The sequence below is a fragment of the Phacochoerus africanus genome, chromosome 14, assembly GCF_016906955.1.
Source record: "Phacochoerus africanus isolate WHEZ1 chromosome 14, ROS_Pafr_v1, whole genome shotgun sequence".
In the NCBI taxonomy this organism is placed as follows: Eukaryota; Metazoa; Chordata; class Mammalia; order Artiodactyla; family Suidae; genus Phacochoerus; species Phacochoerus africanus.
In genome coordinates, this window is record NC_062557.1 from 55,585,576 (window position 1) to 55,605,726 (window position 20,151).

Sequence of the window (20,151 nt, forward strand, 5' to 3'; positions counted from 1 at the left end):
GGCTTGCAAGCATCTGGAATCCTCCCTGACCTCTCCCCCACGGCATCCACGCGGTGGAAGCCCACTCCTTCCTAAGAAACCATCCTCTCTGGGCTTCTGAAGCATCCCCTCCCACACTTCTCCTCTCTGACCGGGCCTTCCTGACCGCACGTTCTGATCCCCTTCCTTCGCCTCAGGTTGATCTGGTATACGGGTAACTCCTGCATGTGTTTTCTACGTCACCCACGTCCTGGTCGTCCTTGAACTGGGCAGCAGGGGCCTCCATTCTGATGCCCTTGTTGCATATTTGGTTGACAACCTTCTCAGGCAGGTCCTGCTGACGTCCTGTCGTCTTCGCCCCATCAATACTGATGCTCTCATTTATCCCGCGGGTCAGGGTAGAACTTCTTCAGTTTCCCGTCCTTCCTCCCGTCGTTCCGGTCAGTCAGCAGTGTTCGTTCTTCCTCAGCGTGGCTCTCACTCCAGGCCTTCAGCCTTATTCTGAGATCCCTTATCCTAGCCCAGAAACCGTCTAATGGCTCGGCAATACCACAGCCCGGCTAAGAGTACCATTGTACTGTTGGGGTGGGGTCAAAACATGGCGTAACGTGGGGTCCTGGGTTCTGCCCAGGCTCCTGGGGGGCAAAGTGTGGGGTACAGTTATCCCCCTATGGAAACTCTACTCTTCTGCTTTACGTATTGGATTTCCATTTGATGAAAGGGACCCAAGCTTTGAAAAGCTTTCAAAACCACTGTTAGCATAGAGAAGCATGGATTTTGATTCTCAAAACTTCCATTTAGTGTTTGTAATCTTTGACGGGTCGGTGTGTGCATATATGTAAAATGTTTATGTGATATACATATACGTACATGTGTATGTAATGCATGTATGCATATCTGTAGATATATGTGACAAGCTGTCAGATGTCACAAATACTAAGCATAAATTCAGGAATACAAGTTGTAATACATATATATATATATGAAATATAAAATATATGTTACATTTATTATGTAAATATTAAAATACATATAATTTTATGATTTTATAATATTTATGTTATCGATATACATATATAATAAATAATAACACAACCCTCATGGATATAATAATAGTAATATTCACCTGTAGGGTTTTGGTTTTTTTTTTTTTCCTTTTGCCATTTCTTAGGCCGCTCCCTCGGCATATGGAGGTTCCCAGGCTAGGGGTCGAATCCGAGCTACATCTGCCAGCCTACGCCAGAGCCACAGCAACGCAGGATCCTTAACCCACTGAGCAAGGGCAGGGATCGAACCCGCAACCTCATAGTTTTCTAGTCAGATTTGTTAACCACTGCGCCATGATGGGAACTCCACCTGTAGGGTTTTTTTTTTTTTTTTTTTTTTTTGAGCACACAAACACAATGCCTGGAACTTACTACCTCCTCAGAGAAAGCATGATTTCTTAGTCTGAAATAACTACATGCCAGTTTTATCTCTAATAAACAGAATGAGTTCCCTGGTGGTTTAGCAGGTTTAGGATCTGGCATTGTCACTGCTGTGGCTCTGGTTACTGCTGTGGTCCAGTTTTGATCTCCAGCCCAGGAACCTCTGCGTGCCATGGGCGCAGCCAAAAAACAAACAAAATAAAGCAAAAAACCAGAATGAGTAAATCAATAGTCACACTACCCTCATGTTAAAATTCCAATGGGACTTATCACTATCTGAGAGCTTCTTATTCTTGTGTTCATTTTATGTTTTCCCCATTAGAATACAAGCCTCATGAGGATAGGGACAATTCTCCCTTGTTCGAAGTTGATTCCTCGTGACCTAGGGCAACCCCTGGCACATACTACATGCTTGATACTTAAGAGCGTGAAAAGAGGAATCAATTAATTCAAGAAGCTTAATAAAAGTTGGACTTACTCCTCCCTCCCTTTTCAAAGTCTGCCCCGCCTCTAACCTAAGCTTATGAAGTTAGACTGCTTCTCCTAAAATACTGACTTAATCATGCTTTTCTCTGCTCCAGACCCCCCAAAATCGCTTCTAGAAATTCAGTTCTTTTCAGAACCATGATCCCCTTTATTAACTCACCTTGCAAGCCAAAATGATGCCTTTATGTTTCTCTGACAATACCATGATTTTGCTCTTCCTTTGTCCACAGTCGTCCCTCCTCCCAGAAAGCCCTTGTGCTTCTGTTATGCCTGCACACTTACTATTATCCTATGGAGCCATCATTCCATACGTTCTGAAGGCGGAATGTGTGCAATACCAATACTCCAGATCTTCTGACTTCTGTTCTTGTTTCCTTCCACTAAACTGATGTTTGCCTGAGTGCCCTCTGAGAAAACCAGGAGTCAAGAAAAAAATCCTAACCACATAACAAAGTTGAGCAGATTTAATTTTGCTGGACTTCTTAGGGCTCTTAAAACGCTAATATGTGTTGTTAATGGAGAAAAGTGGATTATAGAATGCAGTGTTTTCCAAAATTGATTCATCAAAGAGTATTGTTTTCAAGGAGCATCTCCCAGCTTTGCCATTCCATGAAATAAAGTTTGGACATAAAGTTGTAGTACTACCTGAAATTCACCTCTTTGGCAAAACTGATCACTTGGCACTTTAACCCACCCCTCTCTGAACTCCATAGCATTAGTGGTCTCTATTATCCATTGGAACCATTGCTCAGGTAGCAGTTTACCTGTTTTATTTATGTACCTTATCTCCACAACCTAACTAGAAGTTCCTAGAGACACTGAGACCCTCTGGGTCTAGCACATGAGCTATGTGTGGAACTAATGGTCCAAAAATGCCTATGGAGTAAAAGAATGGACTTTTCAGCTATTAGCATGTTCCCAGCACTTTAGTGATGTCTCCTTGCCAACAGCCTTGAGTGTCTCCCAATCACCTCTCCCTTTATGTTGCTTCGTGGTTCACTACTTCACGTCCAATGCCCAGTGTGGTTTTTCTCTTCAGGATGATATACCATCTTCCCTCTGAAATTCTTTCCTTGCTCTCCTTTAAAAAGATTTACCTAGGAGTTCCTGTCATGGTTGCGGGTTCGATCCCTGGCCTTGCTCAGTGGGTTAAGGATCCAGCGTTACTGTGAGCTGTGGTGTAGGTCGCAGACGTGGCTCAGATCCCCCGTTGCTGTGGCTCTGGCGTAGGCCAGCAGCTACAGCTCCGATTCGACCCCTAGCCTGGGAACCTCCATGTGCCGCAAGTGCAGCCCTAGAAAAGACAAAAAGACAAAAAAAGAAAGAAAGATTTACCTGTAGTTTATTTTCTATAGCGGCTCTCCCTTTCCACCCGCATCTCCTTACTCTCATCACTCTGGGAAACCTGGGTACTTGGCATGGATTTAAAGATAGAGACATAAACTTTTTCATCAGCGCAGGCCAAAGGCTGAATGGAAGGCTTTTTGTCTGTATGGGGCAAGAAATGTAATATTTTATTCATTTCCTGGGATTTTTGAAAGCTGCAGAATCAACATTAATGCAAGCCTGATGACATTTTAAAGGGATTTTGGTCCAAGTGTCTTGAAAAGGTTCTGTTTGATCCCATGACTTAGGTTGGCACCCAAAGCCATCAAAATTTTAATTGTCCTTGAAATTTTAATGTGAGTTTCTAACCAGCAGTCTTTAGAGGAGTGGAAGTATGTATAATAAAGGGGGTGGGAGATTGCTTGGACATGGGAGGGTAAGCCTGGCACAGACAGTAATTTCATCTCTGTACATTTTGTTGCAGTCTTGCGGCAACATCTACAAGGGCCTCGCTCAGACCGGTGCCTGGGGATGTTTTGATGAGTTTAATCGCATCTCCGTGGAGGTCTTGTCCGTGGTGGCCGTGCAGGTATGGAAGCCAGAAATTGGTGGGGGCGCTGCGGTCTTCATGCCAAACACTGGCGGTCTGTACCCTCTTGTTTCCACCCTCTCCTCACCTGCTCGCCTCTAGCCTTTCCCCTTGGCGTCTCCTGCTCCTTCCTTCCTCTCTGAAATCAGGCCCAGGTGCAGAATGTCAGTATCAGGCAGGTCCCTGCCAATGTGGATGCATCTAGGCCATGATTCTCCATTTCTTCCTCTGTAAAACGAGAAGAACGACCATCCACCTGCTTCATAGGAGTGAGGAAGGGATCAGACAAGGTGGTGGAGCCCAGCTCCTTGGAAAGAGCATAGACTTTGGAAATTTCAGACCAGGGCTAAGATTCCATTTCTTTTTTGTTCCTTTTTTTTTTTTTGCTTTTTAGGACCACACCCACGGCATATGGAGATTCCCAGGCTTGGGGTCTAATCAGAGCTACAGCTGCCGGCCTACACCACAGCCACAGCAACGCTGGATCGGAGCCGAGTCTGTGACTTACACCACAGCTGACGGCAACACCAGATCCTCAACCCACAGAGTGAGGCCAGGGATCGAACCCACAACCTCACAGTTCCTAGTCGATTCGTTTCTGCGGCACCACAACGGGAACTCCTAAGGGAACTCCTAAGATTCCATTTCTTGACTGGGCATCTGGGCCAGCTGTTCCGCCCTCTCAGCCTAGTTCCCTTAATTGTACACAAAGTGAGGAACACAACATGGATGTATCATTGGATTAAGTCTTTTTTTTTTCTTTTGCTTAGATTTTCTCCAAGCTGGCCACTTGTCTTTCAGGTCATCCAGAAAGCACTTCCTAAGAACCCACAGCATCGTCACTGCTGTGCTCAAGGCCGGGGCGAAGGGTCCACAGTTGAAAGGACATGGTCTCTAACTTCAAAACCTTGAGTTCCTGAGACACTTCAGTATTCTAGGCATTATTTCATATCTGAATCACGGTATGGGACAAGATGCTAGATATGTTATCTCAAAACCAAGCCTTGAAAAGATAGGATTTGGCTTTGGGTCAGGATCCCATAGATAGTGGGAGCAGCAGAAAGAGAGGGGAGGAGAGGAGTGAATGAACCCTTGTCGAAAGTCTGTTCGGTACCACTTATTTCTCATGTATCATCTCCTACATCTGTCACATCCACACAGCAGCCCTAGGAGCCACTGGTATCACATGTATACAGAGAGGGAGGGCGGGGCCGAAGAGCAGAGGAGAAAACCAGCCTGTTGTGTGGCACACTGCTGGCAAGTGGCACCGTTAGGCCTTGAAGCCAAGCTCCCCAACCCGTGCTGTCAGTGTAGATCTGGGGACAGGTCTCAGGTACCAGGGGTAAAATGCTGGAGAGGAAAATATGGCAAGAGAGGCAGCTTTGAACCAAATAGAGACGGACTTAAATGCCACGACATGTGTTACGCCCTCTTCAGTGGGCAACATGGAACCCTGGGAGATGCCTGGAAGGGAAGTTGCCCCTCTGCCTGGGAGCAGTTTTTTTTGTTTGTTTGGGGTTTTTTTGTTTTGGGGTTTTTTTGGGGAGGGGGCTGCACCTACAGCACATGGAAGTTCCCAGTCTAGGGGTTGAATTGGAGCTGCAACTGCCAGCCTATGCCACAGCCATAGCAACACGGGATCTGAGCTGCATCTGCTATCTATACCATAGCTCATGGCAACACTGGGTCCTTAAACCACTGAGCAAGGCCAGGGATCGAACCCTCATCCTCATGGATACTAGTTGGGTTCGTTACCGCTGAGCCGTGATGGGAACCCCTTGGAGCCGTTTTAAGGAGCTGGGCAGGAAGATACCCAGTGGGTCCTGATTGGAGCTGTGAAGGCTGAAACAGAAGTCTGCCCGACTCCCCCCAAGACCCCCCAGGGATCAAGGTGGAGCACTTTCCCAGTGCCTGTGCCAGTGCTCCTCCCTGAGGCCAAGCCCCCCATTTCCTGTTAGAGGGGGCCTGTGGGTTCAGAGCCCCCTACCCCTCTTGCCTCAGCACAGTAAAGGGTGCTTACAGTGGTGAAAGCTGAGGTGAGGGACGTGGGACACTGGCATGACTGGTGCTCCCAATTTGTACCCATGCAGCTTACAATCAAAAATAATTTGGTTTTCTGTTATTGTTTGCTTTTATTTCCAAAGCAGTATGTATACACTACAGAAAAAGAAAACTAGAGCCCAGAGCACCTCTTGGGTCCCTATAGGCCTCTGTTTAATTCTTTCAGGTCCAGACAAAGGAACAAGGATAATGTTTAGCTTAGCCGATATGTTTCTTAGGCCCGTGGGCAGGGCCGAGGGAAAGGGCAGAGGAAGGGAGGTGGGAGGACTGCAGACAGGAGGTCATCCGTGGGGGACAGCTGGCTAGGGCAGTATCCTCCACCTCCCTGGCAGAGCCGCCCTCCCCCCACATCGTCCCCACCTGCTGTCACCCCTCTCATCCAGGCCTGCCATCCCTGTCACAGGTAGGCTGGACGTGGAGCTGTGGGCAGGTGCTGAAGCCACCACAAGGCTTCACAGGGGTGGACGGGCACCATAGCTAATGGCACGGCCCACTCTGCTCTCCAGTTACTTCTGGGAGCCGCTGGCGGTCGGGGGGCCTTCATTTCCCCTCCCCCGAAGTCAGGCTTTCCGCCTCTTTCCTTTGGCGTTCCACCTCGCCGGTGCTGGTCTGGACTGTTTCTTGGCGAAGCTCCTGAAAGTGTGGGGCTCTTCTCTTGTTCTCAGTCAAGATATTTGGCCTTTCCTTCCCTCGGGTGTGTTTGACTCCCCAGGAGGGAGTAGAGAAAGTAAGTCAAATAGCTGGCCTGGACATTCTCTAGGCTGGAAACCCTTGACAGGCTTGGTTCACAAGAGCTGATTGTGCTGTCAGGTTGTGGCAGAAGTATTTCCACCTCGGAAACTCCACCATGGAAACAGACAAATCCTACAAATCAGGGAGTTTTGTTTTCCTGGAGAGCTGGTTGTTACACTTTTACCAGCACAGCTCTGCCTGTGAGAGTGTGATGGCAGTGTTGCCAGATGGTTTACATTTTAAGGAGAAGGTGAAATTCCAGAGTTTGATTAAAAATCTCTAGATTTCTCAAAGTTGACAATTTATTCAATTAAAAAAAAAAAAAAAAACAACCTGAGCTGAACAAACAAGACACGTCAGTTGACAGCATTCATCTCCAAGCAGTCACTCCACAGCTTAGAACCAGGAATGATGGCCCTGTAAGCGCTTTGAATTTCGTACTGTAAGATGTGGAGTAAAGCAAACAAAATAAACCTTTCTTGAAGTACTAATTCTAGGCCTAGGCATGGTTCTGAAAATCAGAAGAGAAGCATTAGCTTTTTGCTAAGGAGTCTGTTGGGACGAATAACCTGTAATTACACCATGTCCTGGAGTTTTTCCTTTTACTTCTTCCACTGCAGATGTCTAAGCAGCCAGTGTCTCCCTCCAACTTTTTGTTCCCTCGCCCACTATCCTCTGTTATTTCTACCCACCTTTATGTCCACCTCTTTTGTTTCTGCTTGTATGACTTTCTGCACCCTCTCTCCTGGCTGCTTGCCACAGCTTCCGGAGGGCATCTCTTGTTTTCATCAGCTGGGCTGCACTGCTGTTACTGCCCTCACTTAAACCCAGGACTCTTCATCCTGAATAGCTACACCTGTGGTGTTCCAGTCCCCACCTCCCTGTGCTGGGGGCTGCCATCAGGGTGCCTCAGCATGTCCCCACAGGAGCCTGGAGAAGAGCAAAAGAGAAGCAGTGAGAGCTCATCTCGGGCTCCGGAGGTTTACCAACAAGTTCCGTGAGGAACTGGTAATTTTAAAGAAGCAGGTCTTATAGAGTAGAGTTAGCCAGACAAGGGAATGGGAAGTGGTTATGTGTCTAGACTCTGAAACCGCTCTGCCAGTGTTCAGTTCTGGTTCTGCCACTTACCTTGGGCAAGTCCATGTCTCAAGTTCCACATCTATAAAGGGGGTTAATAGTAATAATACTGCTTGATGCAGTTGTAGTAATTATTAAATGAATTAATGGATGTAAGGCACTTAAAAACCAACACACAGGAGTTCCTGTCATGGCTCAGCGATACTGAACTGATATCCACGAGGATGCGAGTTTGATCCCTGGCCTCCCTCAGTGGGTTAAGGATCCAGCATTGCCGTGAGCTGTGGTGTATATTTCAGATGCGGCTGGGCTCCCGTGATGCTGTGGCTGTGGCCGTGGCCAGCAGCTGTAGCTCCATCGACTCCTAGCCTGGGAACTTCCATATACTGTGGATGCGGCCCTAAGAAAAAAAAAAAAAAAAAGTAGGCACACAATAACGTTAGTTTCTCTTATGATGGTAGTGGTGGTGGTTATTGCCATTATTGCCTGAGCACCGCAGGAAATGGCTTGAGGAAAGGCCAGAACACACAGGACAGGGAAGAAAGGCCTACACCCTACCCTCACCAGTCTCCTCTACACCTCTCACTCCTCAGCTGGCCCAGGCTTGGGCTATCTTAGCAAACTTAACAGTGTCTGAACCAATGAGGCAGTGCCCAGCAGCCACTGTTCCCAGTGCATAATGGACAGATGTGGCCAATTTGCCTTATTTTGAAACTGCCCAACACAAAGTCAGTAATGAGTTCTCCTTTTGCTTTTGGAATTAAATGAAATAAATTCAACCTGGAATTCCCTGCTGCTTCCACATGCTTGTGTAGGAATCCATCTATAGGAGATGTTCTCAGGAAAGTGGTCTGACAGCCTGGGCAAAATCCAAGCCAGGACCATTTAAAATCATAGACCGCCCAAGGAGAAATTGCACTCAACTGTTCATGCCACCATCCAGGCTGGCATATTGGTGCCAGAGCTGCACCCGCCACGACAGCTCTCCCCGCCCTCCCCCACCCTCCCACCTCCCCACCCCCTCCTCTTCTTGCACGTCTGCGCTCTGCTTCTAGGTAACTTCTGCAGAAGTGAGCACAACTCAGTGTCCCTGCAGGTGGACATTTTAATGTCTCCACCAGATTGGTCAAGCAGAATTACATATCCAATTGCGAAATTGTGGCAATTCCAGGAACAGTTACTGTTTTGTTTTGTTTTTGTCTTTTTGCCTTTTCTAGGGCCGCTCCCTTGGCATATGAAGGTTTGCCAGGCTAGGGGTCTAATCGGAACTGTAGCCACCGGCCTACGCCAGAGCCACAGCAGCGCGGGATCCGAGCCACATCTGTGAGCTATCCCACAGCTCACGGCAATGTCAGATCCTCAACCCACTGAGCAAGGCCAGGGATCGAACCCACAATCCCATGGTTCCTAGTCGGATTTGTTAACCACTGAGCCATAACAGAACTCCAATTCCAAGGACAATTACTGTTATGTTTAAACATAATATACTACTTATGTTTTTAAATTTTGCTAACATAACAACCATCTCCCTAGGCCATGGGTTGTCTGGGCCCCAGGACATGTGCCACCATCCTGTGCCTGTAGCCCCTTGTTCCCTCCACGCTCCCTGGCCTGATGTCTCTGCCACTTCCTCTGTCCCATGGGTACAGGCCCTGGCAGTGTGCTGGGTGGGGCAGGAAGCAGCAGAAGCAGCAGTGCAGCTGGCAGAGACTCAGGAGCCCACCGTAGCTGTGTTCCAAGTGTTCAAGGGGCTGAACAAAGGCTAGAGTCTCAGAGCCAAGGCAGCTCTCAGGTAACCCCCTTTATAGAGGAGCTAAAGGTTTAAGGTGAACACACAGAAATAGTCTAAGACATGTAAAAAAGTACTGAGTGGGTTACACTTCCCACAGGCAGCAGACTCCAGCCTGCCACTGCAGAGAGAAGCGTGGAGTGAGCCAGGCAGGATTTTAGTAACACGTGGCACTGGGGGCAAAGGCTGGAGAAGGGAATGACCCAGGGGACCACAGAATGAAAGGGCCACTTCCCTAGAATGTAGAGGGGCCAGGTCCAGGGGTGTGGAAAAATAGCTGAGAGGAGGCACAGAGCTTAGAGCTAGCTGCTGACCTCCTTAAAGTATATCACCTGCGGGGCAGATAGGGTGACTGTGACATTTAATCAGTGCCTATGATGCAAGGCCGTGGCCTGGGTGGGAGGATATAGGGGCAGAACCCCCTATGATTACCTGCTTCCCATCTTTGGAAGGAAAGAGATCATTCTTAAAAAGGTCAAGCCCCCATGGTCAGACAAGCCATGTGGCTTGTGCAGATAACAGGACTGAGCTCTTGAAGTCAGGGCTGGCCTGTGGTATGGAGCAGTAAGACCTACACATGCATCTAAAATATAAGGCAGAAAGGAAGTTCCACTCAAGAGGTGCAGTTAAAGATGTAGAGACTCATCGGGGTCGGGGGGGGGGGGGGAAATGCTTGCCAAAAAAACAAGTGCTGTACGACTGAAAAGAAAATGAGCCCATCTGGTTGAGGGCAGAGGAGTGTCATGAAACTGGTATGGGGCAGAGTGGTCCAGTGTCACGAATTCTTAATTGGCCACCAGGTGTCCTGAAAGTGGACAGTGGAGGGTGCAGGACAGGATGGAGTCATCCAGCCCCATGCTACTCCAGCTGTGGACCAGCAGCATCAGCATCCCCAGGGGAACTCTCAGAGCCACCTCAGACCTGCTGTAACAGAATCTGCATTTTCATAAGACCCTCAGTGGTTCCTGTGCATCATGACGTTGAAGACATGCTGCTCTGGTGCAGTACTCTTAACCCTGACGGCACTTAGAAAAACAGCCGTGTGCAAAATGCACAGTCTCCACCCCCAAAGATTCTGATTTCTCTGGTTTGGGGCAGGACCTAGGCATCAAAGTTTAAAAACAAAAAACAAAAAAGCCCTTCCCTCATGGTTTGAGGACCAGAGCTGAGAGGGAGACTGTGAAGTAAGGAAAACATCCTTGAGGACTGGGAAGCTTGGGTTCACATCGGGACCTCACGATCAAGCCTGGCTGGTCGGGTGAGTGGGCTGCAGGGATAGTGTGCCCACGGCAGGTGGGCAGAGGAGCGGAGGACTCAGGCTCACTGAGAGAGGGAGGGAGTCAGTCTGCAGCTGTGAATGGGGACACCTAGGCAGAAGCAGGGGTGAGGAGAAATCCAAGAGTTGACTCTTTCTTGAACCTTCACGTGCATCAGACTCACCTGGAGGGCTTATTAAAACACCTTCGTGGAGCATACCCCCAGAATTTCCGATTTGGTCAGTCTGGGGTGAGGCTGAGAATTTGCACGGGCGTTTGGCAGGATCCAGGGGCCCAAGCTGTGGGACGGTGGACAAGTTACTTCTATCCTCTTGGCCTCAGTTTCCGCACTGGTAAAAGGTTTGGTCCAGATCACAGTTTTCTCAGCTTTGGCACAAATGAAGTCTCGGGCCTGATAATTCTTTGCTTGCAGGGGTCTATCCCATTTAGCTTCATGCCAGCAGCATCCTCCCCCCAAGTTGTGACAGCAAACATGTCTGCAGGCATGGCTGGATGTCCCCTGGGGAGGCCAGGTGCAAAATCACCCTCAGTTGAGAACACTGGTTTCTACACAGCTTCCCATTTTTGTTTGTTTTCTTTAATGGGTGGTGAAAGCACCTTTGTTATTTCATGGAAACACATCTCTTAATTATAGCAAACATGATGTTTTCAGAGCAAAAAATTCCTGTGAAATGGTGTGTATTTGAGCAGGAGCTGTGTGCAACTGGCATGGTGTTCGTACGAGTAGAAGGCCATGTGGGGAAGCGGCTCTACATACCGGCTCTGGCCCCAGACTGTCTTAACTCAGGTGGCCCCACTTAACTACTTTTAGGCATCTGGCAAGTTTTGTTTTTCTTTTAACTTTTAATTTTGAATTAATGTTAGAACTATAGAAAATTATAGAAAATCAATTATAGAAAAGTTGCAAAAATAGTATAGAGTTCCAGAGTTCCCGTCGTGGCACAGCGGAAATCAATCTGACTAGGAACCATGAGGTTGCGGGTTTGATCCCTGGCCTCACTCAGTGGGTTAAGGATCTGGTGTTACCATGAACTGTGGGGTAGGTCACAGATGCCGCTTGGATCTGATGTGGCTGTGGCTGTGGCTTTGGCATAGGCTGGCAGCTGTAGCTCTGATTGGACTCCTAGCCTGGGAACCTCCATATGCTGTGGGTGTGGCCCTAAAAAAGCAAAAAAAAAAAAGTAGTACAGAGTTCCTGCATATCCTCCACCAGCCTCCCCTACTGGCAACATCTTCCGTAATTGTGGCATAGTCTTCACTGCTTTCTGCCTCGCTTTCCTCCCAGTGAAATGAGGACCCAGCCCTCTCACAGCTGTTGAGGGGACAGAATGCGACAATTCATGTAAAATTCTCAGAAAAGCACCTGATACATATCAAGTGCTTAGTAACTGCCAGTTATTATTTTTGTTATTCCCTGTGGCTTTAAAATCTCCCAAAGTGATGAGTCTCCGGTGGAGAAACAGACCCCACGAGTGAGGAGTGTACCTGGCACCTTTGACGCAGTCCGTGCCCACCTGTGCGTGCTCCTCCACCTGGCTGGGCTTGCAGTTTAATCCAGACAATCCCAGTCCACCTGCTTCTCCCCCACCCCCCGGCCTCCGGAAGGACCTTGGGACTTTACTGGGGCCCTGGATCCCAAGCACTATTCCCTTTCAGTGGCTTGTTCTGTGGACTTTGGTTGCTTCTAAGGCAACAAGGCAATGCCAGGCAAACAGTCTCCTTCCTCACCAGCCGGGCTCACAGCCTGCCTTTAGCACTCATGCTCAGTGTTAACTGCGTCCTCGAGTCTGTACAACGCTCTCCTTCGAGGGCCCCAACAGAATTGTACACAAAAGCACAGATGCTGCCCATCCTGTGGAGCACCATGAGTCCTCACCGAGTGAGGTTTCTGGGCCTCGGGTTGCCGGAGGGGTGCTGAGGCAGAGCGAAGAGCAAAAGGGTCCAGGGCTCTCACCTTCGCCCAAAGGTATCAGAGCAATTCGTAAGTGGTAATTGAACTCCCTTCCCCACTCCCGTCACAAGGGGGGAACTCTGTATTTTACAGACGGGGAGGACCAGAGCCTAAGGAGAGAAGCAGCCTTCCCCACTCACGCGCCTCCCAGGGTCATGAGGGTGGTAAGAGGCCCCGTGGCTGCGCTGTGCTGTGAGCACCTAGGGATCAAGCAGAGCTCAAGCTGTTTGGCTGACGTGCTGGGTCCTGGAGGCCTGCTCTGCCAGAATGCGTTGGCATTCTGTGCACGGAAAAGGAGTTTCAGTCTCAAACTAATTGCTGTGAGCTTGAATGCATTCCGTCATTACAGCTTCACTTTGGAAAAGGAGCTGAATCCCAATTGTGGAACCGCCATGCGTCCTGGCAGACACTGCCCTTCCAGAGGCACTGGAGGGAGCCTTGCCCCCCTTGTAGGTGGTCCAGCTGCCTCCAGGCTCTCTGTCTCCGTCTCTGTATGTCTGTCTCTCTAGTAAGGATCTGGTCCAGCTGTCTCTCCATCTTTTTCTCTTTCATACATGTGCCAGCTCTGATGCTCCCTCCCTCCCCCCTCCCCCTTTCTCTTTCACCCCCCCCCCCCCCCCCGTCGCTACAGCTCAGTCTCCTTGGAACCCTTAGTTATTCTAAAGACCCTGAGCTTAGCTGATATGCACAGGACTCATTCAAAACTTCATGCTGGCTCCAGATTCCAGGTTTTTCTCTCAAGAACCCTGAGAGGATGGAAATACTCAGAGACATTCTGGGACCTGGCTGAGCAATTGAGCCCCTTTTGTCCTCCTTCTTTCTGTTGCTGATCATTTTCATACACACTTTTCCAGACTACCAGGTGTGAAAATAAATGGGTGAATTGCATTTCTGTCTCTCCTTCCACTGCTGTAAGAATAATCTAGAATCTACTTCTGACCAGGTCAAGCTTCGGCTTAAATCCCCTCCAGCTTCAGGCCGCATTTAAGATAAAGTCTGGTCTCTTTAGAAAGGCACGATAACCCCTGGAGAATCTGGCCCCAGCCTCTCTTTGCGCCTGTGACTCCTTTACTCCCCACCATACACCCCATCCATACAGGAGTCACCTGTGCAAGAGGTGTAGCCCAGACCTGGGAGTAGACAGGAGGGGTTAAACCCAGGTGAGGACCCTGCTGCAGTGATGTGGTGGTGACATTAACAGTTTCCATGTTGGCTGCTCTTTTTTTTTTTTTTCCTTGGTCTTTTTAGGGCCGCACACACGGTATATCGAGGTTCCCAGGCTAGGGGGTCCAATTGGAGCTGTAGCCGCTGGCCTACACCACAGCCACAGCAATATGGGATCTGAGCCATGTCTTTGACCTACACCACAGCTCACAGCAATGCCTGATCCTTAACCCACTGAACAAAGCCAGAGATCAAACCCACGTCCTCATGGATGCTAGTTGGGTTCGTTAACCACTGAGCCACAACGGGAACTCCCTGGCTGCTCCTTTTGAGTGTGGTCTGTGTGCCAAACTCCTTATGGACTTTTTTTCATTTAATCCTTAGAACAAGCCCCAGGATAGGTCCTGGTGTTCTCTCCATGTATAGGGCAAGAGCCCAGGCTCCAGAATCCACCTGCCTGGATCCAAATGCAGACACCAGCACTTAGTACCTGTGTAAGGCTCAGCGAATGACTCTACCTCTCGGTGCTCCCATTTCTTCATGGAGAAATGGGGGTGGTGGCACTAAAGAGCCCCCCTCAGAGGGTCGTGGTGGGGATCACATGACCTAATACGTAAAGGTTCTCGTGACAGTGGCCAGTGCTAGTACACCTTGGCTATACTGCAGAGGGGACAAGCCCTCAGAGGGCTTTTCACTGTTCACCCCCAACCTCTTAGCCACTGTGTGGTAAGCATGGGTATGGGAATGTGGGCAGCTAGATTTCTTTAGGACAGGCACCCAGTGCCCATCAGCAAAGGGCCAGGGTGCAGTCATCGGGTCTGTCCTTCTGTGAAAGGGGCCCCAGAGCAAGTGTTTGTGCTGTGTGTGACCACAGGGTCCCAGCCTTAGCTACCACCCCACCTCTGGAGCATTTTCTGATGACTCGTTCACCAGGTAAAAAGCATCCAAGATGCAATTCGAGATAAGAAGCAGCAGTTCAGCTTCCTCGGGGAAGAGATTAGTCTGAACCCTTCTGTGGGCATCTTCATCACCATGAACCCAGGCTATGCTGGCCGCACGGAGCTGCCGGAAAACCTCAAGGCTCTGTTCAGGTGAGAGCATCTTCTCTGTCCCGTGCAAGGGCCCCAGAAAGAAGCTTCTTTTATTTCTCCACTGAAAACACATGACATGTATACTAAAAGAAATGTGGAACATATTAAAAAATAGATTTTACAAAACCAGGTTTAATGCCATCACCAGTAAAATTATTTTTTGCTTAATTGTGTTCTGTTCTTCTTTTATAGGCATATAAAGTCATGCATTTGTGGTCTACACACAGTTTTGTATTGTTTCGTTTTTTTCATTTCATGGTGCATCATAATTCTATCACAGTTTCTTCTGTTAGATATTCTTAAGGAATCTCATTTCATAACTGCATTTTATTTTATCAAGCATGGTCCGCAATGTAATTAACTAGTTCCCCATGGTTATATGTTAAGACTATTTCTAACATTTAACATAAATTTATGCATCGTTTTATGCAACATTTAAAATGAATTTGTATGTATTTGTATATATAATTTATATACATTATACTATAATATACATAAGTATTTTTTCGTATGCATGATTATTTTCTTTGGCTAGCTTCCCAGGAGTGGAATCACTGAGCTAACAAGGAGAAGCATTTTTAAGGCTCTGCCAAATTGCTTTCTACAAAGAGTAGTGACGAATTACACTCACAAGAGTGATGCATGATAGCACCTCTTTTATTTTACTGTTGCCACCGGTGGGCATTGCCATATTTTTAAATCTTCTTTATTGTGATAAGAAAACACAAATGCACTTCCTAGCAGGGGCTGGAGTCTCCACCCTTTTTTTTTTTTGGAAAAGAGAAGTCAGCCCAACAAAGAGAAAACTGGAAGATGCTTCATGGCTTCTGCTTTTCTGTCCACTGAACTGGTACCCGACAGAGGCCTTGAGAGCAACAACGCAGCTGTGTGTCTCATCTTTGGACTGAGACCCAGTGCTCTCTTTTGGGGACGTGGAGGCCTACAAAGCCACTGGAAGTCTCCCTGTGTCCCTCAGTCCCTCACTTTCCTCTGCCCTAGGACTGGGTGGTATCTCCATCTTCAGGCAGGTCCCCTTGTCGGAATGCCAGCAGGCTGTGTGACCTGCTGCCCAGAGTGCTGTATTGTTCGCTCTTGGCTTACACAAAGTATTTATTAAATAGCCCCTGTGCTGTGAGCAGTACTGGACCGAGGTAATCACCCTGATAAGGATTATTTCTTGTATTTTTCCCCCTTTGTTTTGTTTTGTTTTGCTTTGCTTTTTAGGGCCACACTCAGGCATATGGAAGTTCCCAGGCTAGGAGTCAAATCGGAGCTACAGCTGTGAGCCTACGCCACAGCCACAGCAACGTGGGATCCAAGCCATGTCGTCAACCTATACCACAGCTCCCTGCAATGCCGGATCCTTAACCCACTGAGCAAGGCCATGGATCAAACCCACATCCTCAAGGATCCTGGTAGCATTCATTAACCGCTGAGCCACGAAGGGAACTCCCTATTTTCCCTCTAAGTCAAGGGGAAAAACAAATAAAGGGAACATATACCCATAGAAGAAAGTTGTGGGGGGATAGAAAAGCATCTGTAAAAATAATAAATTCAAGTAACTACTTTTACATTGAACTCTTACAGAAACCCTAGGAGGTGGCTACTATTAGAATTCCCTTGCACTGTGAGAAAACAGAATTAGCAAATTGACCAGGTAACCCTACTTCCTAAGGTTAGCTAATAACCTGATTCGTAAGCAGCAGAACTAGAGTTTGAACCCAGGCATTCTGACTCCTCCCCACCTGAGTTCTTTATCCAGAGAAAGGCACCTGACCTTTGGGCATGTTCCTTCCAATATGTGGGGGCAGAGTATTTCTGTTTTCAAACTTGAGATCAGATTCTATATAGCTTAGTACTCTGCCTGCACTAATGCATGTTTTCCTATGTCACTAAATAGTTTTTCTTCCACAGCATTATTTTTCTTGGCTGTATTGCATTCTGTTGTATGGAGATATATTGAACCTTATTTCAGGTTGCAAAATAATTTTGAGAATCTAAGTATTTGTTTTCTCCTTTAATCTGAATGCACTGTAAAATAATATAAAGGGAAAATGTACTTGAATGATAGACTTTTGAAAGTTTTATATCAGGGTAGAGAAAATGTAATTAAAGAAATTAACAACTTTAGGCTCCTATTACATACCTAATAAGTTAATTGTGTACCTCCTTAAATTAGAAGTAAATCATTTTAAAATAAAATGTTTCTAGAGCTAAAGGAAAACATATCACAGTGAATCCTTATAAATAGACAAAAAAATCCCCTTCTGTGTTCTCGTATTTGCTATTTTGCGGCAAAGTGGGATTAATGGTACCTACTTCAGACCTCAGCATCAAATATTGACATTTGTATGCAAGTAAGTGTAGAATAAGCTCCAAATGTCAACACTTGGAGGAGACAAGTTTTGAGGGTGAGAAATAGATTCTTATTTTCTTGTAGATACCAAGAGAGACTCAATTCCTCAATTTTAGCCCCTAATCTATTATAGCAATCACCAATCTGTAATCTACTAATTACTAAGGCTTTGCTAATCTGTGCCTTGTTAAAGCACATTGAACTCTAGGTACACGACTTGGGTTGTAGCCCCAACTCTGTCCCCATCTGCCAACATCAGCTGTGACCTTGAGCAAGAGAATTCTCTCCCTTAGCTAACTCGTCTTAACATTGGCAGTCTTTAATGAAATAATTGCTAAGGTCTCCGTTTGTGCACTCACAGACGCCTCCATCCGCAATCTGAGCCTGTCTCTTGTCTTACAAACTCCCCTCCACCACGGGGTTGGGAACCGTCTCGGCCCTCTGTCTCCCTTCCACAGGCCTTGTGCAATGGTCGTTCCAGACTTTGAGTTGATCTGTGAGATCATGCTGGTGGCAGAAGGATTCATCGAAGCACGATTACTAGCCAGGAAATTCATCACGCTTTACCAACTGTGCAAGGAGCTCCTCTCCAAGCAGGTATATTCCATGGGCGACCAGTCCCATGTGCCTGCCCCAGCTTGTCCGGGTTCTGGGGCTGCTGTATTAGGGGTTCATTAGATCCTTCCCATAGAGAGTCACTGTGCCCGTAACAATATTGCAAGCTCTACAAGAAAGATTTCATGTTCTTTTTCTTAGCCCAGGATTGGGGGGGGGAGACCATGTGGCCACAGAACTAATAGAATACTTAGCAAGACCTCACAGATCCTCTGTGTGCATGAGAAACATTGCAGAAGCCAGCGAAAACCCGTGGAGGGGATGGTCTCTGCCTGAAGGAACCTGAGACGAGGGGCAGGCTTGGGAGAGCCTTAGACGTTAAGGGACCCACGCTGCCCACTGCTGCTGGTTCTTTTTTTTTTTTTTGTCTTTTTTGGGCTGCACTCGTGTGGCATATGGAGGTTCCCAGTCTAGGGGTCACATTGGAGCTGTAGCCGCCGGCCACAGCCACAGCCACAGCAACACAGGGTCCGAACCGAGTCTGCGACCTACACCACAGCTCACGACAGCGCTGGATCCTTAACCCACTGAGCGAGGCCAGGGATTGAACCCGCAACCTCATGGCTCCTAGTTGGATTTGTTTCCACTGCACCACGACGGGAACCCCCTGTTGCTGGTTCTTAATGTGACTTCTGCCCAAGGCAGGTCCCCTCAGCTGAAGAGACCTTACAACATGAATAAGAACCCCCAAAGTTTGTGCCTTAGATGGAGACGTTCTTGGCGTCAATGACAGCCAGTCAGGCTTCCTGGGCTGTGCTCCCTGAGTTTCTCTTCCCTTTGGCGATCTTTTACTTGGGTCATCTTTGCTGCTAGAATAGGCGCTCTCAGTCCTGTGAAGTCTGTCCAGGATGGATATTGAAAGAACCCACTTCTGTTTTCTCCTCGCTTCCTGGGCCCTGGTTCTGCATCCTCTCTCTAAGTTTTCCACCGCCATTGGCTTCCAGCCCAGGGACTCACTTTCCCAGCTCGATCCCACACCTCTCTTTAGAACTTCAAGTCTATCTATTCAGTGATCTATGCCACAGGTCCCCGACTGTCTTAAAATGCACCTCCAGCTCAGCATCTGAAGCTGATCATCCTGCCAGCCCCACCCCAAGCCCACTTCTCCGGCATTCAGGGCTTCAGCAGAACAACACTCACTCTCATGCTGATTCTGGAACCCCAGGAGTTATCTTTGACCCCTTCTTCTTCCTCAGCCCCACATCCAACCATGAGTCAGCTGCTGTTCATTCTCCGCCTTGGATTCTGTTTCAAACACCCTTCATTTTCTTTCTACTGCCTTTGTTCCAAGCACCCATGTCTTGCAGACACTCTTGGAACTTCCTCTCTCCTAGACTCTCCACCTCTGCTCTCGTCCTTCACATCGCTTCTTTAGCCACCAGCTGGAGGGGTCATTTAACGACACTGCCCACTGTCCGTAGGATAAAAACCAGCATCCTCATAACCCTCTGCGTAAGACCACGTGTGGCCCTGTCTCCTGTCGGCCTCCGCAGCTTCAGCACGTGGCCCTCCCAGCATATGTGTGCCTGCACCAATGGTGTCTTTAAGTTCCGTGTAGGATGCAGGTATAGGGCACGGTGGCTGTACCTGAGCTAAGGCTCAGACTTCCCTGAAGAAACCGTACCAACAAAGAACCCAAGGGGGTGGAATCCAGTCAAACACAGCCAAGAACGCAGTGCAGTGAAGCCAGAAGGATGGCTCGATGATGGGAAAGGATGCCCGCAGGCCCAAAGAGAGGGTATAGTCAGCTTCAGGTATAGCCACCATACCCCTGTCTACCCTGCACATTGCATTGTCCTTGGAGGCATGTATCACAGCTCTAATTAATTAACACTCTGCTGTGAACCAAGTGGCAGAGCTGGGACTTGAACCAAGGTCTGTCTGAGCTCAGAGTCTGTGCTTCGAGCCCTGGTATCAGCAGTCTGGTCCACAGTCTCACAGAGCCCACTCTCAGAGCTTGTGACTAGGGGGTTCCACCTCTGACAAAAGATTTAGGAAACTCTCTCTCTCTCTCTCTCTCTCTATTGGATTGTGGATTTTTTTCTTTTTTTTTTGCCTTTTCTAGGGCTGCTCCCGCGGCATATGGAGGTTCCCAGGGTAGGGGTCCAATTGGAGCTGCACTTGCTGGCCTACACCACAGCCACGGCAACGTGGGATCCAAGCCACGTCTTCGACCTACACCACAGCTCATGGCAATGCCGGATCTCCAACCCACTGGGTGGGGCTGGGGA

The 20,151-nt window shown here is 48.1% G+C and overlaps 1 protein-coding gene across 4 annotated transcripts in view; it reads left to right on the forward strand.

Annotated features, from left to right (window-relative positions):
• Positions 1 to 20,151, forward strand: part of DNAH9 (dynein axonemal heavy chain 9) — a 317,109-nt gene that overhangs the window by 109,953 nt on the left and 187,005 nt on the right. For all 4 annotated transcript variants that reach the window (XM_047757317.1, XM_047757315.1, XM_047757318.1 and 1 more), the window contains exons 28-30: positions 3,703 to 3,807; positions 14,792 to 14,949; positions 17,764 to 17,902. In XM_047757317.1, the coding sequence (XP_047613273.1) occupies positions 3,703 to 3,807; positions 14,792 to 14,949; positions 17,764 to 17,902 (402 nt within the window). The remainder of the gene's footprint in view (positions 1 to 3,702; positions 3,808 to 14,791; positions 14,950 to 17,763; positions 17,903 to 20,151) is intronic.